At 39.0% G+C, this 21,857-nt stretch overlaps 1 protein-coding gene across 1 annotated transcript in view; it reads left to right on the top strand.

Annotated features, from left to right (window-relative positions):
* Nucleotides 1-21,857, top strand: part of LOC117303347 (gamma-aminobutyric acid type B receptor subunit 1-like) — a 168,969-nt gene that overhangs the window by 86,852 nt on the left and 60,260 nt on the right. The window contains exons 2-3 of the mRNA XM_033787513.1: nucleotides 8,855-8,989; nucleotides 20,838-21,008. Of these exons, the coding sequence (XP_033643404.1) occupies nucleotides 8,855-8,989; nucleotides 20,838-21,008 (306 nt within the window). The remainder of the gene's footprint in view (nucleotides 1-8,854; nucleotides 8,990-20,837; nucleotides 21,009-21,857) is intronic.

Genomic DNA, 21,857 nt, shown 5'->3' with positions numbered 1-21,857 from the left:
ACATCCACAAAGACTTTCCAAGTACTACATGATGAGTAGGATTTGAAACTTTGCATGGTGGAAATATGATATTGACCCCTTTCACCTGACGTCATCATCAGAATAATCTTGGATGCACGTATTTTGGTGGTCAATGTCAACGTGTGTTATTCAGTGAAGTGCGCATTTTGAGGTGACGCTGTGATTACACGTAAGCCTATTGACCACCAACATGGTGAGCGTGGCATCAGTCGCCGCGTGTGACGCGCCTGCAAGGGGTCAATAGAAAGGTTTGTGGTAACACAATGTAATGACAATCTCTAAATGAGTTGGGGTGGTTCTGAAAAGAATCGTAGGTTTCATCTTGACATGTCGATCAGTATCGTCTTCTGGAGAAGAAAAATTTTGTTTTTCCCCCCCTGTTCTCCAGAAGACAATCGGAGCATACTGATCGAAATGTTGTGTTGAAACCAAACCTACGGTTCTTTTCAGAACCACTCCAACTAAATTAGAGATTATCATTACATGATGTGACTGCAAAACTTACTATATAAAGTACTACATGTATAAAGTGACGCTGATGGCAAGATACAACAGGGAGGGAGGGGGGGGGGAAACCTCTGTGTTAATTATCGACCCTCCCTTGAAATCTCTGTGTTAATTATCGACCCTCCCTTGAAACAAGAAGGTCGTAAATCTTCCCCATTTTCCTTTCTTTCTATTTTTACCAAGAAGAACCTCAGGGTTTTGACGAAAATGTCATTCAGGAGGCAGTTACTCAGAATTTTACATCCTAATGTTTTTTGGTTTTTTTAATAGAATTTTCTTTTTTAATTTGACAATGCCATCTAGCTGACTGTGACCAAATGAAGGCTTTTATACTTTCTTATTTATTGATTGTAGTTCTGTGTGGGCTTTCCTATCCATTGATTTAGTGTGTTTGTGCAGGTTCTAGTTTTTTCTATTCACATTTGACATTATATTCCACCCCCAGGTTGTTCAACTGGATTTTGATTACTGTTTTATTTGCAATAGATTATTGGTTTTTAAAGGCTCTGGACACATTTGGTACTTGTCAAAGACCAGGGCCCAATTTCATAGAGCCGCTAAGCACACAAATTTTGCTGAGCGAAATTTTGCCTTGATAAAAACAGGATTACCAATCAAATTTCGACGTAATTTTCAGGATAAGCAAACAACAGCTGAAAACCAGTAACAAACAATATGTAACAAATGGAAATTTTGTCGGTAATCCTGTTTTATCAATGCAAAAATGTCATGCTAAGCAAAATGTTTGTGCTTAACAGCTCTATGAAATTGGGCCCAGTATTCTCACAGTAGTGTATCCCAACATAGGGCTAAAATACTGTGAACATTTGGACTCAATTGGTCATTGAAGTTGCAATAAAAATAGACAAAACCAACAATTTCAAATCACAAATTTGTGTGCTTTCAGTTACCCAATAAAATACTTCAGGCCTGACGTCTTTGAATATTTGAGTGAGAAATGACCTCTTTCTCAAAGACTTGTACTTGAGAGGGAGTGGTTTCTCACAATGTTTTATACTATCAACAGCTCTCAATTGCTCGTTGCCAAGTAAGTTTTTATGCTTTACAACTATTTTGAGTAGCTGCCAATAGTGTCCACCAGTGCCTCTAAAGATAGTGTAAACATTTTCATTGAATTTTTGTAATCCTTTATAAATGTAGATGTATACAACAAAACTAACAATTTCAATTCGAAATGCGGTCGCGTTTATGAGATATCGCCGAAAATCCGGAGCAGTTTACTCTCTAAATGTAAAAGAGTGAAAAACCCCACTTTTTACATTTTGAGTTGTCCCTCATATGGCTCTTTAAAAAGAGTGGTGGTTATTTCACTCTTTTAGAGCGGTTTCACTCCAGGACAGAGTGAAAAATCACTCAAAAAAGATGCAAACTTCAATCTAAAAGAGTGGAAGACCACTTGAAAAAGAGTTGTCCTTCATATGGCTCTTAACATTAAGAGAGTAGTCTGTTTGGAATGCACAATCCGTCAGCGTTTTCACGAAGTAGCACTCTACGTGCTTAAGGATTTTTTTACACATTTTTTTTTTTTTTACATTTCTGTTGATAATGCACGAAGACCTACAATTCCATAATGTTTCGAAGCTCAGACAGCTTGACTTTTTTAATTAAGCTAATTAGTGTTTTCAATTTTGGCACAAACGTGGCATTTTTTGTTTTCACGAAGTAGCACCCGAACGTCTGTTTACCGTTGTATGCATGTCACGCACTCGAGTCAAAGTGTGGTAAAAACGTTTTCACGAAGTAGCACGCAAGTTGTGTGAGCGCGCGCGCGCGCGCTTACCTAGTTTAAAAAATCAATACAAAATGCTGTGTTGTAGCATAGGCGAGTGCTACTTCGTGAAAATGCAAAAAGACATATTTTGCACTTTTTGGGTTTCACGAAGTAGCACGCATCTTCTCTTGTGTCTAGTTTCATAATTAATTATGCAAATGAGTCAAAATAAGATTAATTGATAAGTTCAAGTCATCAAGTATCTACATTGAAAAATTTAAATGGAAATACGTTGAAGTTTCGAAGGGAGGCGGGTTTCTAAAAAGTGTTCAACTTCAGAGGCCGTTTTCTTTGATTGTTGTTTTTTTCCTGGGATAGCAGTGAGTGCTACTTCGTGAAACCGCTGACGAATCTTAGAAATGTTTCCGACAGTAAAGTTTCTAAGTTTAGGGGGATGAAAACAGATAGCTTGTTTCAAAACCTCATTTCTTTGAAGTGAAATGATTCTCAAAATGCTTTATACTATCTAAAGCTGCTGTACATCTACCCAAGTTAGTTTTTATTGCCATTAATTCCGGAGTGATTACCAAACGCATACCTTCAGTTTACAGGAACTGTGACATCACACTTTGCTTCAGCAATTACACTTTGTTTAGCAATTAGAGATTGATACACAGTTAAGATCAATCTTAACTCTTTATGAAATCAAGCCCAGGGGTGGATTTCACAAAGAGTTAAGACTGGTCTTATCTCGAGTTGGGACGAGTTACTCGTCCTAACTTAGGACTAGCCTTAAGTTTTTAATATCTCCTAGGACTAGTCCTAAGTTAGGACTAGTCCTTCTTTGTGCAACAATGGTGTTTTTTCCATTATTCTCTTGCATATTTGATGACCAATTGAGCCAAAATTTACACAGCTTTGTTATTTTATGCATATGTTGGGATACACCAAGTGATAACACTGTTTAGGACTAGTCCTAAAAGAATAGGCCTAAGTTAGGACTAGTCCCAAGTTCTTTGTGAAATCGACCCCTGTTCCACTAACATGGACTCCTTTCAAATTACCTATTTTTCAAAACGGACAGTAACTTGTGTCACCCACCCTTAATGAGGGCATATCCTCCAGTTGAAGCTTTGTAAACTGCTAGCTCTGCCCTCACGAAATATCGTAGCTTTTCGGAGCATGTAGTGTTTGTATATAAGTATTGCTGTGGCCCTATAAAGGCACTCACCATTTCACCTCAAGACTTCTTAAAAACGTATGTGTTGACAATCACACAGTTCATTTGTAGGCAAATCGGAAGCGAGTTTGATCACTTTATACTGTATGGATGACCCAGAAAAACTGTTTGACTTTCCCTCCCCCTCAGGAGAAAGAGGCAATCCTCTTTTTTCTTTTCCTTTTCTTCTTCTCATGCGAACTGATTTGGTTTACACTCTTCGGTCGTGGTGATTTAATATTAATTGTAACTGTCAGTGTAACAGCCTCGTTGAAACGCTGAGGGGGTTGCAAAATGCGGACAAAGTAAATATTGCTGTTGTCTGATGACTCTGGAAATGCTGGGTCGCCCCAATTTCGGGTTCGACTGTAATGTGCCTCAGCTGCCACTAATTGCTTGTAATTGCGAGCGCCAAATAAAAAAAAAACGCGCCCCGGAGCACGGCTGCGCGGATGCAGGTACATGGACTGCGTTTCAGAAACATATGAACTTTTATATGATATTATCGTGAATTTTTTTTGATTGATAACAAATGTGATTAGGACAAGGTTTAAAATAATTTCTGCTCCGTTCATGATAAACTGAAATGAAAAATACTCCTTAGAGAGTGCGTGAAATCCATAGATCAGTGGGCACCATAGAGCTATATATATTGACTAGAGTGCTAACACCCCGTTATACACGCACTAAGGTTTTGAAGCCGTGTGGGCGCATCCATGTTTATGTACAAACCAATACAAAAGCTTGAAATTTTGTACGCCAATTGTATGGCTATTTGCATGATAGTGCGTTTGTTCTTTTATATGTGCCACCGAAGCAAAAAATGCAGTAAATGTGCACGCACAATCTGCTGATCAGCGCACAAACTGCGAGCGTCATGTGCGTCATGATTAAAAGGCGCGTTTACTTTTTTTTAGTACGGCAATCAAGTCGAAGTTACAGTTTTCGTAGCGCGGACGTACGCGCGCGAGTGGACAGTTGCGTACGTATACGCACACGCAGAATGTAAAATAATCGCGGCAATGTGTGTTCTCTTAAAATTCCGAATTCACGCAACACATCAAACATGTCTGCGCCCAGGGTGGCTTCAAAACGCAGAGCAAGTTAGCGCTCTAGTCAATATATATAGCTCTATGGTGGGCACCCAGCTTTATATACTTCCCCCTCCCTTTGACAAACAGCATAGTGGTCCCCCCCCCCCCCTTACATTCACCAATTACACCAAGGCAGTGCTATTGAGTCTACTTCATTCACTTACCCAAATAGCCACTACTTATGCATATTTCATAGCCGACAGGCTAATTCGCTAGAAAAATTGACAACCAGAGGGCGCCCTCTCGCGCCCACCCAGCATGCTACGCAGTAGCTCCGCCAAATACGTCCTTCTTTTTCTAGCGACCATACGTGGTAGACATGAGTTTTTTCCACCCTCTTGCTTTAGCTAGAGTACTTGTACGTTCGCTTTATTCCTAAAAGATTACAACCAGTTCATTAGTAGAGTTTTCAGTCATTTTGAGTGACGTTTTGGAAGAGCCCGAGACTTTTTCTGTTACACTTATCCTCCGAATTCTTGAGAATTATTGCATGATTTGCTAGGATATATATTCTGAATTCTGTTGAGACCCGAGTGCGAGTAGCACTCAGGGTTCTCGGGGATCGAGTGCATCCCCTTACCTTATTTTCCAAGTATATATATGGAAGTGCTATTGAATTTACCCTTAACATTGGATCATCACCATTGATCCTCCTGATAAATGAGCAGCGTTTAACACCTATTTGTCATGTCCCCCCCCCCCCCAACCCCTCCTCGAGTCAATCCATTCTGCGAAACACCAGCAGATGCTCACTCTCTCTATGCCCTCTCTTCTCTCCCTGCCTCGCCGTCCGTATGCCATTATCCTGGGGAATTGATTTATAAATTGTGCCGGGGAGAAAGTGATGATCGCTGAGCTATGATGGCCTCCCTAATCTACGATTCACCCCTCTTCAGTGAATCATTTGGGGTAGTACGGATATGGAGTACCGTTTCGTCTGTTGTTCGTCCACCAATCCTCTGTCAGGAAGTAGCGAGGCAGACTGCACGAGAAAGGGTCTTGTAGGAGGGGGGGGGGGGGCACAAGATCTGGGATGCAGACTGTACAAGAGAGGGTCTTGGGGGGGGGGGGGGGGGGGTAGGAGGAGGGACACGAGATCCGGGAGCGAAGGAAATTATACCCACCGTCAAGCCAGCTCTTGGCAACCGTGCTACAATTCGTTGATCTGCTGGGAGTTGGAAAAATTGTGACGAGCTTCCTTATCATCGATAAGAAGTATCAATTGGAATCACTATGGTTACCAGGCCGACAATGCTGTTATCCCACAATCGCGCAATTTTGATAAAGGAGCTTGTAGCTTCGGGGCATACTTGTTTGATCTTCAAAGAATTGGTTATAAATTGATGTTCGCCAATAAATAGTATTTCAAAGGGGGGTGGGGGAAAGGGTGTCTCTAGATTCTGGCCACTTTCGGAAAAAGAAACTCTTTTTAATGATTTCTTTTTGGATGGTTATTTTTGCACTGATTTATTGTAAGGTTTTATCTTATCGTAGGATTTCCCTTCAGGCTATTAATTAATAAAGTACTTTTTTTTTCTTCATGTTTTGTTTGTATTTGAGAAATGCAAACTTTTTAATAAGAGAAACTATAAATAAATAGTAAACTTGCGGGTACAACCATGTGTAAATCTCTTAGGGTGAGTGTTGGCTCTGAAAAGAGCCGGTTGGGTCTCAACACTTCGAACAGTATACTCTGCTCGTCTTGTACCCGCAAGTTTACTATTTATTTATAGTGTCTTCGTATTTCTCCACACCATGCAAAGCTTCAAACAATACAAACTTTGTAATGTACATGTATATGTCTAGAAACAGTTTGTCCTCCAGTAAACTTTCCAACAACTCAATCCCTCGTTTATAAATCACTGTCAAAAGTGCTTATTGCAGGAGATTCCCGTTCTAGAGGAAATTTAATTTGTTAGGCAAAGTACAAATTCCTGATGAAATAATCCCAGTGTAATGCATGAAAGACCCGAGACATGCCAAGAACAACAACATGGTATATTCCATCTGTGGTGAACCAGCAGGCTGTTAAATGATTAGAAGCATATGGAATTCCGCCAGGTGAAATGAGTGTTTAGACGACCCGTGCATCGGACTCGGGACGTCGGAAAGATCTAGCCCATCACTCTCCGGTATCGGACTAGATTAAAGAAAAACAGAAAGGGGGTAGCTAAGGCTTCCTGATTCCCGACCATGCACCTGCAGATACAGACAAACTTGACGCTATTAAAATTAAAGAAGAAGAAGAAGAAGAAGAAGAAAGAAAAAAGGGCCCAAGACTCTAAATGGATGGCAGTCCTCAGAAGGAAGTTTGTTTTTTCTATTCTTGATGGTTTGAAGATGAGATTTATGCTAATTGTTCATGCTCTACTTCCTTCATTTTGGGATAATAATGGCAGATTTTAAAGTAAACAAGACGGAGGACTGTTTAAAGGCAGTGGACACTATTGGTAATTACTCAAAAGAATTATTTTCATAAAACCTTTTTTGATTACGAGTAATGGGGAGAGGTTGATAGTATAAAACATTGTGAGAAACGGCTCCCTCTGAAGTGACGTAGTGGTCGAGAAAGAAGTAATTTTCCACGAATTTTCACACGAAAATCGAGCATCTGAAAGCACACAACTTATCTAGTGACCATGGTGGGACAAGGGTGTTTTTTATTTCATTAATATCTTGCAACTTCGACGACCGATTGAGCTCAACTTTTCACAGGTTTGTTATTTTATGCATTTGTTGAGATATACACCAACTGTGTGAAGACTAGTCTTTGACAATTACTTATAGTGTCCAGTGTCTTTAACTCTTCAAGATCTTGTTTTGTTTTTCCCTGCTTGACTCTTACTAAGGGTGGGTTTAAATGTCTGAGCTGAATTGGAACGCAAGCAGCTTTTGGTAGATCCTCGGTATTATGTTGTCATTTTGTTTTCCGTTCCTTGAAAGGCTTCTGAACAGAAATCCATTTGCCCTTTCTGAGACAGGTGGTGTTGGCGTCGTTACGTGATTTGGATAAAGCATCAGTCAAGTCTCTGGCAGTATTTCATATAGGCTGTAGGTTCTTTACTGAAGCCTATTGGCACTCTATAAATAGTTCAGTTCAATTGTGGAGGGTTTCCCCTCCCCTTTGTTCAGCAACTACAGGGTTTAAAACTGTTTAAGCTATGCACTATTTAACACATGTCAATTTTGAATTTTGTACAGACGTGGCAAATGTTATATATTTTTGTGTAGATTTTTTTGATGAGTAAAAAAATCTCAAAAATAATCTGATAGCTACATTAGTAGAGCACCGGCACATCAAATCTGAGGTCGCAGGTCGCTCTAGTAAGATTGATTTTGTTCATCCACAAATCATTTTTAATTTTATCTCAAGTTAGTTTCCCTTATGCTTTATTAAAGGAACATTACAGAATTGGTTTTTGCTTACAAAACAGTTGCTGGTAGTGTAAGTACTTTATGTAATCCACCATATACATAAACTGACAAACCTGTAGAAGTTTGAGATCGATTGGCCATCTGGGTTGCGAGAAAATAGTGAAAAACCGATTACACATTTTGCATGACATTGATGCAAACAAAAAAATGAATAAAGGAACTCAATTTTTTTTTATTTATGTTCAGATATAGGGCCCTCATTGCAGAAGTGCAATCTTGTATTTTGCTTAGTTTCGGGCGAAGTTGTTAGTTCGTGGCAGGCCCGCCCGGTGTGGCGGTTTCAACTTTCCGCCGTGTTCAGTTTTCCGAATGACCAAATACGGTAACATTACGTCATGCGATGCCTGCGCACAGCAAGCGAAAGTAGTCCATTTTTAGTGCCGTATTGAGTCATCCGTGTTACTCTCCGGTAGCTGTCATGGCGGAGTCCACGAGTACAACGAGCGGTGAACGCGTGGATCGTATGAGAGAATTTGGTGTGAAGACCAAGCAAATTATCCTGTATTTATACCGAACGAGCGTCAGAGAATCAGAAGAATTTTTTATTATTCTGGTTTAGTTTATTAAATTTATTTATTACCGTTTTTTTTATTTTATTTTATTTGCCAGGATACTCGTGGCGGTATTTTTGTCTGGCTACGTCACCCGGAAAACTGACCACGCCGGAAAGCTAAAACCGTTCGAACAACGTGTTGAAATGTCCGGCTACGTCACCCGGAAAACTGAACACGGCGGAAGACTGAAACCGCCACACCGGCATCGCCTCATGTGGCACAACACTGCTTATATCAAATTTATTTAAAGATTCTTATCTTAAAATGGTTCTTATTGTGTTGTTTCTTTCAGTGTAACCCTGGACTGGGAACGAACATTTTCTACAATCTGCTGTACCACGAGCCCATCAAGGTGATCATGTTAACTGCTTGTAGTATCGTGTCTTCAGCTGTTGCAGAGGCTGCTAGGATGTGGAACCTCATGGTGGTAAGTCTAAAAGAAAAAAGTTTTTAAAGGCAGTGGACACTATTGGTAATTACTCAAAATAATTATTGGCATAAAGCCTTCCTTGGTAACGAGTAATGGGGAGAGGTTGATAGTATAAAACATTGTAAGAAACGGCTCCCTCTGAAGTGACGTAGTTTTCGAGAAAGAAGTAATTTTCCACGAATTTGATTTCGAGACCTCAAGTTTAGAACTTGAGGCACACAACTTCGTGTGACAAGGGTATGTTTTCTTTCATTATTATCTCGGAAGTTCGATGACCGATTGAGCTCAAATTTTCACAGGTTTGTTATTTTATGCATATGTTGAGATACAGCAAGTGTGAGAAGACTGGTCTTTGACAATTACCAATAGTGTCCACTTCCTTTAAAAGCATACTTTGAGTAGTTTTCAAATACAAGGGCCCAATTTCATGGCTCTGCTTTCAGCAAGCAAAGAATCTACGCTTACAGAAGCAGGGACTTCTGTACTTCGAGTGTATTTCACAAGTTAGCAAATAATTCTTGCTTGTGCGTGTACGTACTCCATATTACTAGGCATTCTTCGCTTACACACATAGTGCAGAAATTCGGCGCTTGCATAGAAAGCAGAGAATGGTGATCATAAGCGCAGAATTCGGCAGTAAGCAGAGCCATGAAATTAGGCCCAGTTCCCTGACTTGGTGTATCCTACATACTCATAAATTAACAAATCTGGGAACATTTGGGCTCGATCCGTCATCAAAGTTGATAATGAAAGAACTTAAAACATCATCCTTGTTGAGTGGGATTGTGTTCTCTCAGAAAGGTTTCATGCCTGAGGCCTCTCAGATTAAAGTTTCTTGGCTGAAAAATTACCCCTTTCTCTAAAACTTTCTCTAGGCTTACTTCAAAGGTAACTCATTTAGACCAATTCGAGTGAAAAGTAACTGCATTTCAAGAAGTTTGCTTGCTACTTTAATATCCCCCCCCCAAGTTTACACTCCACTCCCACATTGAAACCCCATTTTATTTATTTATTTATTTATTTATTCTTTCAGGCTTTAAAAACATCACAAACACACAGCAGTAACAACAGGAAATGTAGGATTTATTAACATTAGGAAAACACAGAGAGACAAAACAAATCAAAAAGAAAAAGCAGACAGAAGCCTAGGGAATTCTGCACTTACGCCAAGTGTATTTCACGGGTTAGACGGAGTTTTGGTTTGTGCGCGTGCATACTCCAAGTTACTAGGCATTCTTCGCTTACACATCTAGCGCAGAAATTCAACGCTTGCACAGTAAGCGGAGAATGGTGATTGAAGCCCAGAATTCGTCGGTAAGCTGAGCCATGAAATTGGTCCCAGCATACAAGCAAACAAATTACAGAAGCCTAGGGATTGCCCAAAAGCGAACCAAATCACTATCCAAATCCCTGTCTATTTAAAAAAAATTGTTTGGCACTGGTGCGGCAATATATACCCATTAAACTTGACAGTACGGAAAGCTCTCCGTCAATCATGGAGGCAACGAAGGCGATTGCCTCCATGCCCCCTGGTCATTGCCTTGGTGGCCTTAAAATGCTCCAGTAAAAACTTACAATTTCCCCATTACGAAGGAGAAAATGCCTTGGTGTCCTTGCCCTTTCGAAGCATACAGGCCTGTGATGAGCTATAAAATAGCCAATGATTAAAGGGTTTGGGGTGGGTTTTTTTTGTAGGACACAAAACACAATGTCCACAGATTTACACTGAACTTACACAGTTTGAAGATAATGATGGTAGAAAGCTTCCCCTAAAATATTACTTGCTGAGGTGCTGTAGTTTTTGAGAAATGAGTAAAACAAGTCAAGAAAATAATTTTCGTCTCCTAGTGAATTGAAAACTATTTTGGAAAATAATGTTCGTCTCCCAGTGAGTTGAAAACTATTTTAGCTTGTAAACTGATTTACCAGTTATTATCCTGACATGATTTTACTAATTTCTCAAAAACTACAGCACCTCAGCAAGTAATATTTGAAGGTAAGCTTTCTACTAGCATTATCTTCAAACGGTGTAAGTTTAATGTAAATCTGTGGACAATGTGTTTTGTACCCAAATACTGCGAACGATTCAATATCATACTGTCAGGTGGCATATGGTTCTTCATGTCATGAAGGACCGATCAACTCAAAACGAATTATTGATGTCTGCAAATTAGGTGTGAAGTCATGTCTAGTTAATGAATCTACAGTTAGAACATATTGAGCTTCATTATTGATTGAAGTTTGTTGGTGTTTAAATGGTGTGTAAAAAGCTAATGGCTAAGCAGCTATAGAGTTGGACCCATTCAACAGACCTGGTTCCAATTTCATAAAGCTGTTTAGCAGAAGATTTTTGCTAAGCAAACAATGAGTGGGGTATTGGTCGCAACAATGTAAACAATATGGAATGTTGTTTGGACCTGTTTTTGCAAAGCAAAATTTTCCTGTGCTTACAAGGTTTCTTTGCTTACAGTTTTTTGAAGTTGGGCCATGGGCCCAGTTTCACGTCTCTGTTTACCATATACAACGGCGCTCGCGGAAGCAAGCGTATTTCACGGGTAAGCAGGGAGTTTTGGCTTGTGCGCGCGATACTCCAAATTACTAGGCATTCTTCGCTTACACGTCTAGGTCAGACAATCAACGCTTTTACAGTAAGCAAAAAATGGTGATTGAAATTGGCGGTAAGCTGATCCATAAAATTTGGCCAAGCATACAAGCACACAAACTACCTAAGCATAAAAATTAGTTGCTTACCTGAAAAAGGTTACCATCAACCACACTATGATCTATTCTAGTTTTGACTGGTACCCTGCATGTTATTCCCACAGCCAGGGCCTACAAAAGCTGACGGCCTACAAAAAAAAAACACTCCTCGTATTTTCTTTTGGCGAGGGTAAACCCCCGACTTTTTTTTTCTTCACTTTTGGTTTGGATTTTTTTTTCTTTCAGCGAGCATAACAAAATATTTGCTTACCCAAAAGTGGTTATCATCAATCGCACCATGATATCTATTTTAGTTTTGACTGGTACCCTTTTAGTATATTCCTCAGCAAGAGCGGGATTGTCAGTTGGCACTGTGCCTAGTGCCTACAAAAGCTGACGACCTTTAAAGAAAATTCACACTCCTTGCATATTTTTGACTAGTGTAAACCACTGACTTCTCTGTGTTTTCCTTTTGTTCGGACTTGTGTTTTTATTAACGTCTCTGTTGGTTTTGTGTATGAAAGCGAAGTGAAGACGTCTTTACTCTGTTAAAGCACTCAGATTCCTTTTGTTAAAAAGCCCTTGGTTTCAGCGTATATATACCCCATAGGCACACCCACATCCACACCAGATATTCCAACAGAGTCTCTGTGGACTTACCGAAAGCCTCGGACTAGCACAAACTTATTTAAAAAGCACTATATGAAGTTGGCCTAGGGCCTATGGAGCACTGTCGCCTCGGGCCTTTGGAACACAAGTACCAAGGGGCTTACTGTACACTAAATCTGGATATGCCCTCAGTCACAAGTTTTTTAAAGCAATATTTTCTCATTAATTCAGCGCGCTTTATCCAAACTTGCACAAATTGAGTCCAGAATGTCCCACACTTTTGAAAAATCCTGGGGAGATCCCTGATGGCATGCCTGGTTGGTTGGGTATCGATGCCCCCCCCCCCTTGATCCATCATTAAAGGCACTGGACACTATTGGTAACTTCTCAAAACAATTGTTAGCATAAAAACTAACTTGGTACACGTGGTAGCGAGCAAAATGTACAGCTGTTGATAGTATAAAACATTGTTAGAAACGACTCCTCTGAAATAACATAGTTTTGGAGAAAGAGGTAATTTATAGTCTTTCAAATATTTAAATACTTTAGGCATTAAGCCTTTAAGCCTTTTATTATGCATCTGAAAGCACACCAATTTGTGTAACAAGGGTGTATTTTTCTTTCATGATTCTCTTGCAATTTTGGATGACCAATTGAGTCAAAATTTTCCCAGATTTGTTATTTATGAATATGTTGGGATACACCGCGTAATTTGTCAATTACCAAAGGTGTCCACGTGTCGATTTCACAAAGAGTTAGGACTAGTCCTAACGTAGGACTAGTCCTAGGAGGTATCAAAAACGTATGGCTAGTCCTAAGTTAGGACGAGTAAGTCGAGTTCTAGTCTTAACTCTTTGTGAAATCCACCCCAGTGGCTTTAAATGTCAGATCGTTTTGATGGAACATAATGTAGGCACGTCATTCATGCAGTAACGAGGCTCGTAACGAGGCTCGTCGACTCCTGATCACGTTCCTTTAGGAATCCATAGCCTCCAATCAATCCAGTTAGTGTTAATTTGATTGATGGGAAATTTATGGATTGAAACAGTAGACAACTTATGTAATGGACGGTTAGGAAAAAGCCACATTGGCGTGACTGGGAAAGCATTGTGTCACTTCACATTATGGTCACCTATTTTTGTCTCTCTCTAAAGCTGTTGGCCCCACACAACATTCACAATTATCATTTGAGCAACTGCATTTAAAGGCAGTAGACACTATTGGTAATTACTCAAAATAATTATTAGCACAAAACCTTACTTTGTAATGAGTAATGGGGAGAGGTTGGTAGTACAAAACATTGTGAGAAACGGCTCCCTCTGAAGTGGAGTAGTTTTCGAGAAAGAAGTAACTTTCCACGAATTTGATTTCAAGACCTCAGATTTAGAAATTGAGGTCTCGAAATCAACCACCAAAATGAACACAACTTTGTGTGACAAGGGTGTTTTCTCCTTTCATTATTATCTCGCAAGTTTGATGACCGATTGAGCTCAAATTTTCACAGGTTTGTTATTTTATGCATATGTTGAGATACAGCAAGTGGGAAGACTGGTCTTTGACAATTACCAATAGTGTCCAGTGTCTTTAAAGGGTTTTGATACCTTTTGTAGATCAAGTTTTTGACCAAGACATGAATCCCTACTCACTCTGCATGAAGATGTAACATAATTTTCCTGTAGAAATTTCAGCTTCATCCATCACGTTTTTTAAGTGAAAATCACAGGGCAAGTTTTCAGTTGAATCGCGTAAATCCGTACATGCTAAAATAATATTTGTCTCACTGAGACAAAAACTATTTTTGTGAATTATTTTTTACTCATTTCTCAAAAACTAAAGCACCACAGCAAGTAATATTTTAAGGGAAGCTTTCTATTGCCATTATCTTATCTAATGTAAATCTGTTGGCTGTTGTGTTTTGTGTCGTACAAAAAGAACCCAAATCATTTAAGTAGTGTTGAATGTAGGCTCTCCGAATGTGACTTGTAGATGTTGATTTGATCTTAAGTCGGTTATCTCCGTGACTATTCTGGACGGAGGCAGATTAATTGCATCTGTGTGAGCTGTTGTACCACAATCAAGTTTGTATTGGACACAATTGAACGCTTTTAGCTAGGGTTTCCATTTTGGTGGGAAAATCCAAGACAGCAGGGTCTGTAGCTCTAAATGTTTACTGGACCACACCTTATTTTTTACAAGACCAAAATCAGAATGAGAAAAATACTTGCTGACACAGTTTAACATGCATTAAAAAGACAGTGGACACTGTTGGTAATTACTCAAAATAATTATTAGCATAAAACTTTACTTGGTGACGAGTAATGGGGAGAGGTTGATGGTATAAAACATTGTTAGAAACGGCTCCCTCTGAAGTAACATAGTTGTCGAGAAAGAAGTAATTTTCTACGAATTTGATTTTGAGACCTCAAGTTTATAGAATTTGAGGTCTCAACCATCTAAACGCACACAACTTCATGAGACAAGGTTTTTTTTCTTCCGTTATTATCTCGCAAGTTCGATGACCGATTGAGCTCAAATTTTCACAGGTGTGTTATTTTATGTGTATGTTGAGATTCACCAACTGTGAAGGCTAGTCTTTGACAATTACCAACAGTGTCCACTGCCTTTAACTCTTTTTATTTGAGGAATTAAATGGAACTAGCTGTTGCATACTGCTTGCAAGAAACAGTTCATGGCCTGATGTTTGGACCCTAGCAAAGTCTTTTTAGCCTTTGAGAAATGCTCTGCTAGGGTCAGAGCATCAGGCCATTCACTTTTTCTGTTTGAGAAGATTGATCTCATCTGTCTGTACAGAATTCAAAGGTATCAAAGTCAACATTTGAACATAATTTGTTTCTGTGCAAGATATGACATATTGAGATTTTCATTCAATAGAAAAAAAAATATATATTAATAAGACAGCCAGAATTGATCATGATTTCACTGGGCCCTACATAAAAATCACTGGCCTCGGGCTTGTGGCCCATGAGTGTAAAATTCGAACCCTGTCTTTGGGCTCGCTGGATCTGTTCAGTTTTCAGCGAGGGACTACATCTTTTCTCCCTATTTGTCCTGTTTCCTTCTTCCTATTTTTGTCTGGGAGTGTCGTGGTCGAGTGGTCAACTGTGCTTGTGTCCTTAAGCAGCTCACTGGACCATATTGCGATAGGTGATTCTTGAGACCAATATTAAAGATGCTGGACACTATTTGTAATTGTCAAAGACCAGTCTTCTCCCTTGGTGTATCTCAACATAATGCATAAATTAACAAACCTGTGCAAATTTGAGCTCAATTGGTCGTCGAAGTTGCGAGATAAGAATGAAACACCCTTGTCACACGAAGTTGTGTGCTTTCAGATGCTTTATTTCGAGACCTCAAATTTCTAAATCTGAGGTCTCAAAATCAAATTCGTGGAAAATTAATTCTTTCTCACAATGTTTTATACTATCAACCTCTACCCATTACTCTTTACCAAGTAAGGTTTTATGCTAATAATTATTTTGAGTAATTACCAATAATGTCCACTGCCTTTTAACGACAAAACAGTCTAAGCGTTTTTTAATGGGGACAGGAAGACCGTTTTATAGGCGGGACTTGTTCATTGCGAGGGAGATTGCATCATAGCTTCAAAGGGAGTATGGGCAGTGCAGATTTCTTGTTGTCAATTTTTAATCCCCACCTTCAATGACCTTCCACAGACCTTGCGATGTGTGACACCTACAAAACGAATTAATATTAAAGAAACACGTTGCCTTGGGTCGGTCGATTTGGTCTTTGAAAGCGTTTGTAACCGTTTGTTATAAAATACATATGGTTAGAAAGATGTTGTAAAAGTAGACTACAATGATTTACACAAACATGCCTCGAAATTGCGTGGTTTTCTTTATACCTCGTCGATTTACACGGTCGGCCATTAACGGGAGTCAAAATTCTGACTCCCATAAATGGCCGACCGTGTTAGTTCGCGGCGTAAAGAAAAACCGTGCAATTTTGAGTGATACTTGTGTGGATCATTATATTCTACTTTAAAAACATCTTTCTAACCATATGCATTTTATAACAAACGGTTTCACGCCTTTTATAGACCAACTCGTCCGATCCAAGGCAACGTGTTCCTTTAAACATTTTTATTTATTTATTTTTTGAAATGAGATATCGCCCAACTCACAAAGCTGGACGACCGCTTCAAGGTGAGGGCTACACTTAACTGATTTGGGCTATCGACCCAAATCAACTGCCACCAGGGGCACGTTGCCACCTACCCCTGGGGCTGACACAAGGTTACCCCCTTCACAGTCCGTAAGGAAGTGGGATAAAAAAAAAAAACATGATGTATACTTACGCTTTGCCTTGATAAGAATACAAACAATGGGAGACTTTCTGGGACGATAGAGGGCAGCAGACTTACCGGGTAAATCCATTGTTCTCAGAATTATGCGCATGTTCAGAACTACGTAAACAATGGAAATTTACCCGGTATGTCTGCTGCCGCCTAGCGTTGGAAAGTCTCCTATTGGAGCGTGAGAGTGGTTATTTCAGTAATGGCTGCATGCAGTGCTGCTACCAGGCATCTTCACGAGGTGATGAATTTGTGTGGCCGTGTGCTTACTGCACAAAAAGAAATGACGACACAATGCAAACCCATGGTGATCGCGCAAGCTGGCTACCTTATTTCCTGGCTAACCTGTGAAATACGCTTACACCTTAGACAATTTTTCTGCTACAGTGAGCCTGAAAATTTGCTTCCTGTTATGCAGCGCTGTGAAATTGGGCCCAGGAAGATAATGCTGCTGCATTGATCAGCAATGCCATGACTGATACTTTTGTATAACTCTAAGAAACCAGGGGGAACAGGCGGAAGGACAAGCTTATTTGTTTTGATTTTGCGACGTCCAACAGCACAATTAGCAGGATGAATGGGAAACGAAAAGCATTGCTATAAAAAGTCGGTCACACAACCTACTTTTGTTCACAATCTAAATATACCATGCCATTTTTTTTTTTTCGTTTTTTTTTTTTTTTTTTTTTGAAATTGTACTATCCGCTTGTGGATTGCGATTGATATACTGTCTCACTTTTAAGTCTAATAAAATAAATTTGTGTAAGTAGCAGATCATCATAGACATGTATCTTGTTTGTCAGCTAATTCCCTGTATGGTTTACCAATTAACCTACAAAGGACGAGTGCCAGACATTAAAGGGACCATACTTTAGTGTCCATCTTGTTTGGGCATCAATGCAAATCAAACTAAGGGGAGAGCAATTTAGTCTGGCTCCTTTTTGTTTGTAGTGAGAGATGGCACTAGGAACTGATAATTCACATTGGGAACAAGACAAAGATGACTGCAACATAACCCTAATTTCATAGAGCTGATTAAGCAGCAAATATTTCTCAACAAATTTCTGCTGAGCATAAATGAGCAGGATACCAGTCATAAATTGTGCACGTGGAGTAATGTTGTGGCTAGTAAGCTAATATAGACCGTATTGAATAACCCCTTTTTTGCTATGAAAGTCGCCATCTTGTAGGGCAAACGATTTGCGTGTCCAAACGCGTACATCAATGAAGCACGCAGCATTCCCGGTTTGATTTCTACGGTGCACGCACACACCCACCCACGCACACACGCACAGATGCCATGTTGTAGGGCAGATATTTGAACGGTGATGTCATATTCAATACGGTCTTTCTAGTGAGCCTGCTGAGCTCAGCTATTTTTTGTGCTCAAGCGACTCTATGAAATTTGTCCAATAGTTCAATGCCTTTTTTAATGATGATAATTAAAGGGGAAAAAAGCGTGTTCAATGAATAAACCTTTTATTTGGACTACCTTATTTAAGAACATTGGTACATGAGCCTGAGAATAAATTGAGCTAAATGTTACTATAAAGCAGTGGCAGTCATTTATTATAAGTGAGTGCTATCAACTGCTTGTCATTTAAACTGACCAATGGGCATTTTGATTTCCATCGTGGCTTCATGAGACAACATTTAAAAAAAGTACAAGTTAAAGACACTGGACACCTTCTTGGTAATTGTCAAAGACCAGTCTTCTCACTTGGTGTATCTCAACATATGCATAAAATAATGAAAAATTGTCGAAGTTGCGAGATAAAAATGGAAGAAAAAACACCCTTGTCACACAAAGTTGTGTGCTTTCATATGCTTGACTTCGAGACCTCAAAATCTAATTCTGAGGTCTCAAAATCAAATTCGTGGAAAATTACTTCTTTCTCGAATAATAACCCACTTCAGAGGGAGCCGTTTCTCACAATGTTTTATATTATCAACCTCTCCCCATTATTCATTACCAAGAAAGGTTTTATGCTAGAAATTATTTTGAGAAATTACCAATAGTGCCACTGCCCTAAAGTGGCTCTATGAAGTTTTGCCATTAGTTCAATGCCTTTTTTAATGATAATAATTAAAGGGGAAAAAAGCGTGTTCAATGAATAAACCTTTTATTTTAACTACCCTAGTTAAGAACATTGGTACATGAGTCTGTGTGAGGATAAATTGAGCTAAATGCTACTATAAAGCAGTGGCAGTCATTTATTATACGTGAGTGCTATCGACTGCTTGTCATTTAAACTGACCGAAGGCATTTTGATTTCCATCATGGCTTTATGAGATAATATGAAAAAAAGAAGTACAAGTTAAAGATACTGGACACCTTTGGTAATTGTCAAAGACCAGTCTTCTCAATTGGTGTACATTGTATCTCAACATATGCATAAAATAACAAACCTGTGAAAATTTGAGCTCAACTGTCGAAGATGCGAGATAAAAATGGAAGAAAAAACACCCTTGTCACACGAATCTGTTTGCTTTCATGTGCTTGATTTCGAGGTCTCAAAATCAAATTCGTGGGAAATTACTTCTTTCTCGAAAACTAGGTTACTTCAAAGGGAGCCGTTTCTCACAATGTTTTATATTATCAACCTCTCTCCATTACTCATTACCAAGTAAGGTTTTATGCTTGTAATTATTTTGAGTAATTACCAATAGTGTCCATTGCTTTAACTTGAGAGCTTTCTGTACAGTACAGGTCTTGATACACCCTGTCCGCACTATTAGTTGCTCAGGGAGCAATCATGCTTAAGGGACCAGGTTTCAAAAGCCTGAGGAATATAGGTCACCATAACATGAACCCCCCAGTACTCTGTCTCTATTTTCATTATCGGGTGGATTGGAGTCAGTTTAGGGACATAAGGATAGGTGACGAAGGATGGGTAGGGGCAAAGGAAACATCCACAAGTCAGGAAGGGTCAGCTTGGATCTCTTCTCACTTCATGAAACAATAAATTAAGAAACGTATTGTGAGAAAACCATTGATGCTGAAGGGAATTCTATGTTCAAATGATCCAATTTTTGTCCATTGCTGGTGTGATATACTGTGTGCTGAAAAAAATTAGCGAGTTCTTTTGAAGAGAGGCAAACCTTTGGCCTGTCAGCAATATTTTGTTTATTGCCATATTAAGATCAAAGTGCTCACTGGCTGCAAAGAAACCAGCATCAGTCTTATAAATAGACGAGGATACCCAAATGTATTGTTCTTATATAGCGCATTTTAACAATCTACCTCTTCACATCCATCAGGCATCATCTCTTGAATCTTGAATTTTGAATCTTGAATCAGAGCCATATTAAAAACTCATTTGCTAGGTTATTAAAACATTTGTATATTCATTGATGCTCTTGTACAGTGCTTTTCAACTTCTGTAAAAGGCGTTTTATGAACAACCATATGATTATAATGTATTATTGTATGTTATAAAATTTTAGAAAGACATTTTGCTTTAAATCTGCCAACATTACAATACAATGGTTTAATTAACATCATATCTGTTTTTAATTAAATATATTTATTCAATCAAAAAAACACTGGATCGCAGGACTGGTTCAGAGTTTACTGCTAACATGCACCATTTGTTTTGATAATAAATTGATGTACACATGAATTCTTTAATTGCAAAATGGTGTCCATCCCAAAATAGGTCATAACAGCACCCTCTAGCAGCTATCGCCGTTCAGCACGTGAGAGAGTTAAACCACTGGCTGGTGTAAAAAATGTTGAAGCTCCACTGGGTACTTTAAAGACAGTGGACACTATTGGTAGTTGTCAAAGACCAGTCTTCTCACTTGGTGTATCTAAACATAATTATATGCATAAAATAACAAACCTGTGAAAATTTGAGCTCAATTGGTAGTCGAAGTTGCGAGATATGAATGAAATAAAAAAACACCCTTGTCACACAAAGTTGTGTGCTTTCAGATGCTGGATTTCATGACCTCAAATTCTAAAACTTGAGGTCTCAAATCAAATTCATGGAAAATTACTTCTTTCTCAAAAACTACTTCACTTCAGATTGAGCCGTTTCTCACAATGTTTTATACTATCAACCTCTCCCCATTACTCACTACCGAGTGAGGTTTTATGCTGATAATTATTTTGATTAATTACCAATAGTGTCCACTGCCTTTAAAAGAAGTTTTACTATAACTGACTTCCTTATACTTTTTTTTCTTCTTCTCCAGATTGCTTTTGGTTCCAGCTCGCCGGCCCTCTCCAATCGTGTACGATTTCCCACCTTTTTCCGAACCCACCCTTCAGCCACGGTGCACAACCCAACGAGGGTCAAACTCTGCCAGAAATGGAACTGGAAGAGAATATCCTTCCTTCAAGAAACTCAAGAAGTCTTCACCTCGGTAAGTTTCACATTTTTGTTTACAAAATTTTCATTGGCTCAAAAAGTTTTCTATATCCAAAAAAAAATAAAATAATAAAATAAAATAAAAATAGGAGACAAAACCTTAAAGATGCTATGTCAGGTTTTCAAGAAACTCAAGAAGTCTTCACCTCAGTAACTTTCAAATTTTTATTTTTAAAAACTCTCCCAGTCACCCGACGATGACTAGAGCAAGCTAATCGAAATTTTGAGACCAGTTAAGTACTCTTTCCGCGATAGTGAACTTATTAACGAGAAGTCCCCTGGATCGACTAAAGCAAAAGTAGTACCGGTAGTCCCGGTCGATTTTCTACCTTCCGCCCAGGTTGTAGTTCAAGACATTGGACACTATTGGTAATTGTCTAAGACAAACCTTCTCACTTGGTGTATCTCAACATATGCATAAAATAACAAACCTGTGAAAATTTGAGCTCAATCGGTCGTCGAAATTGCTAGACAATAATGAAAGAAAAAACACCCTTGTCACACGAAGTTGTGTGCTTTCAGATGCTTGATTTCGAGACCTCAAATTCTGAATCTGAGGTCGAAATCAAACTCGTGGAAAATTACTTCTTTCTCAAAAACTACGTTACTTCAGAGGGAGCCGTTTCTCACAATGTTTTATGCTGTCAACAGCTCCCCATTACTCGTTACCAAGTAAAGTTTTATGCTAATAAATATTTTGAGAAATTACCAATAGTGTCCACTGCCTTTAAAAAGCAGGACAGTTCTTCTTTTCAGAATTGAGAAGCTTCCCGAAGTTCTGAAAATCTACTCCGTGGTAATACAATATAAAGTAAGACAAATTCTCAAAAAAACATGACCTACC

The sequence above is a fragment of the Asterias rubens genome, chromosome 19 (genome assembly GCF_902459465.1).
Source record: "Asterias rubens chromosome 19, eAstRub1.3, whole genome shotgun sequence".
NCBI lineage: Eukaryota > Metazoa > Echinodermata > Asteroidea > Forcipulatida > Asteriidae > Asterias > Asterias rubens.
Note: the sequence above shows the minus strand (reverse complement) of the source record. Positions and strands in the feature narration are given on the sequence as shown.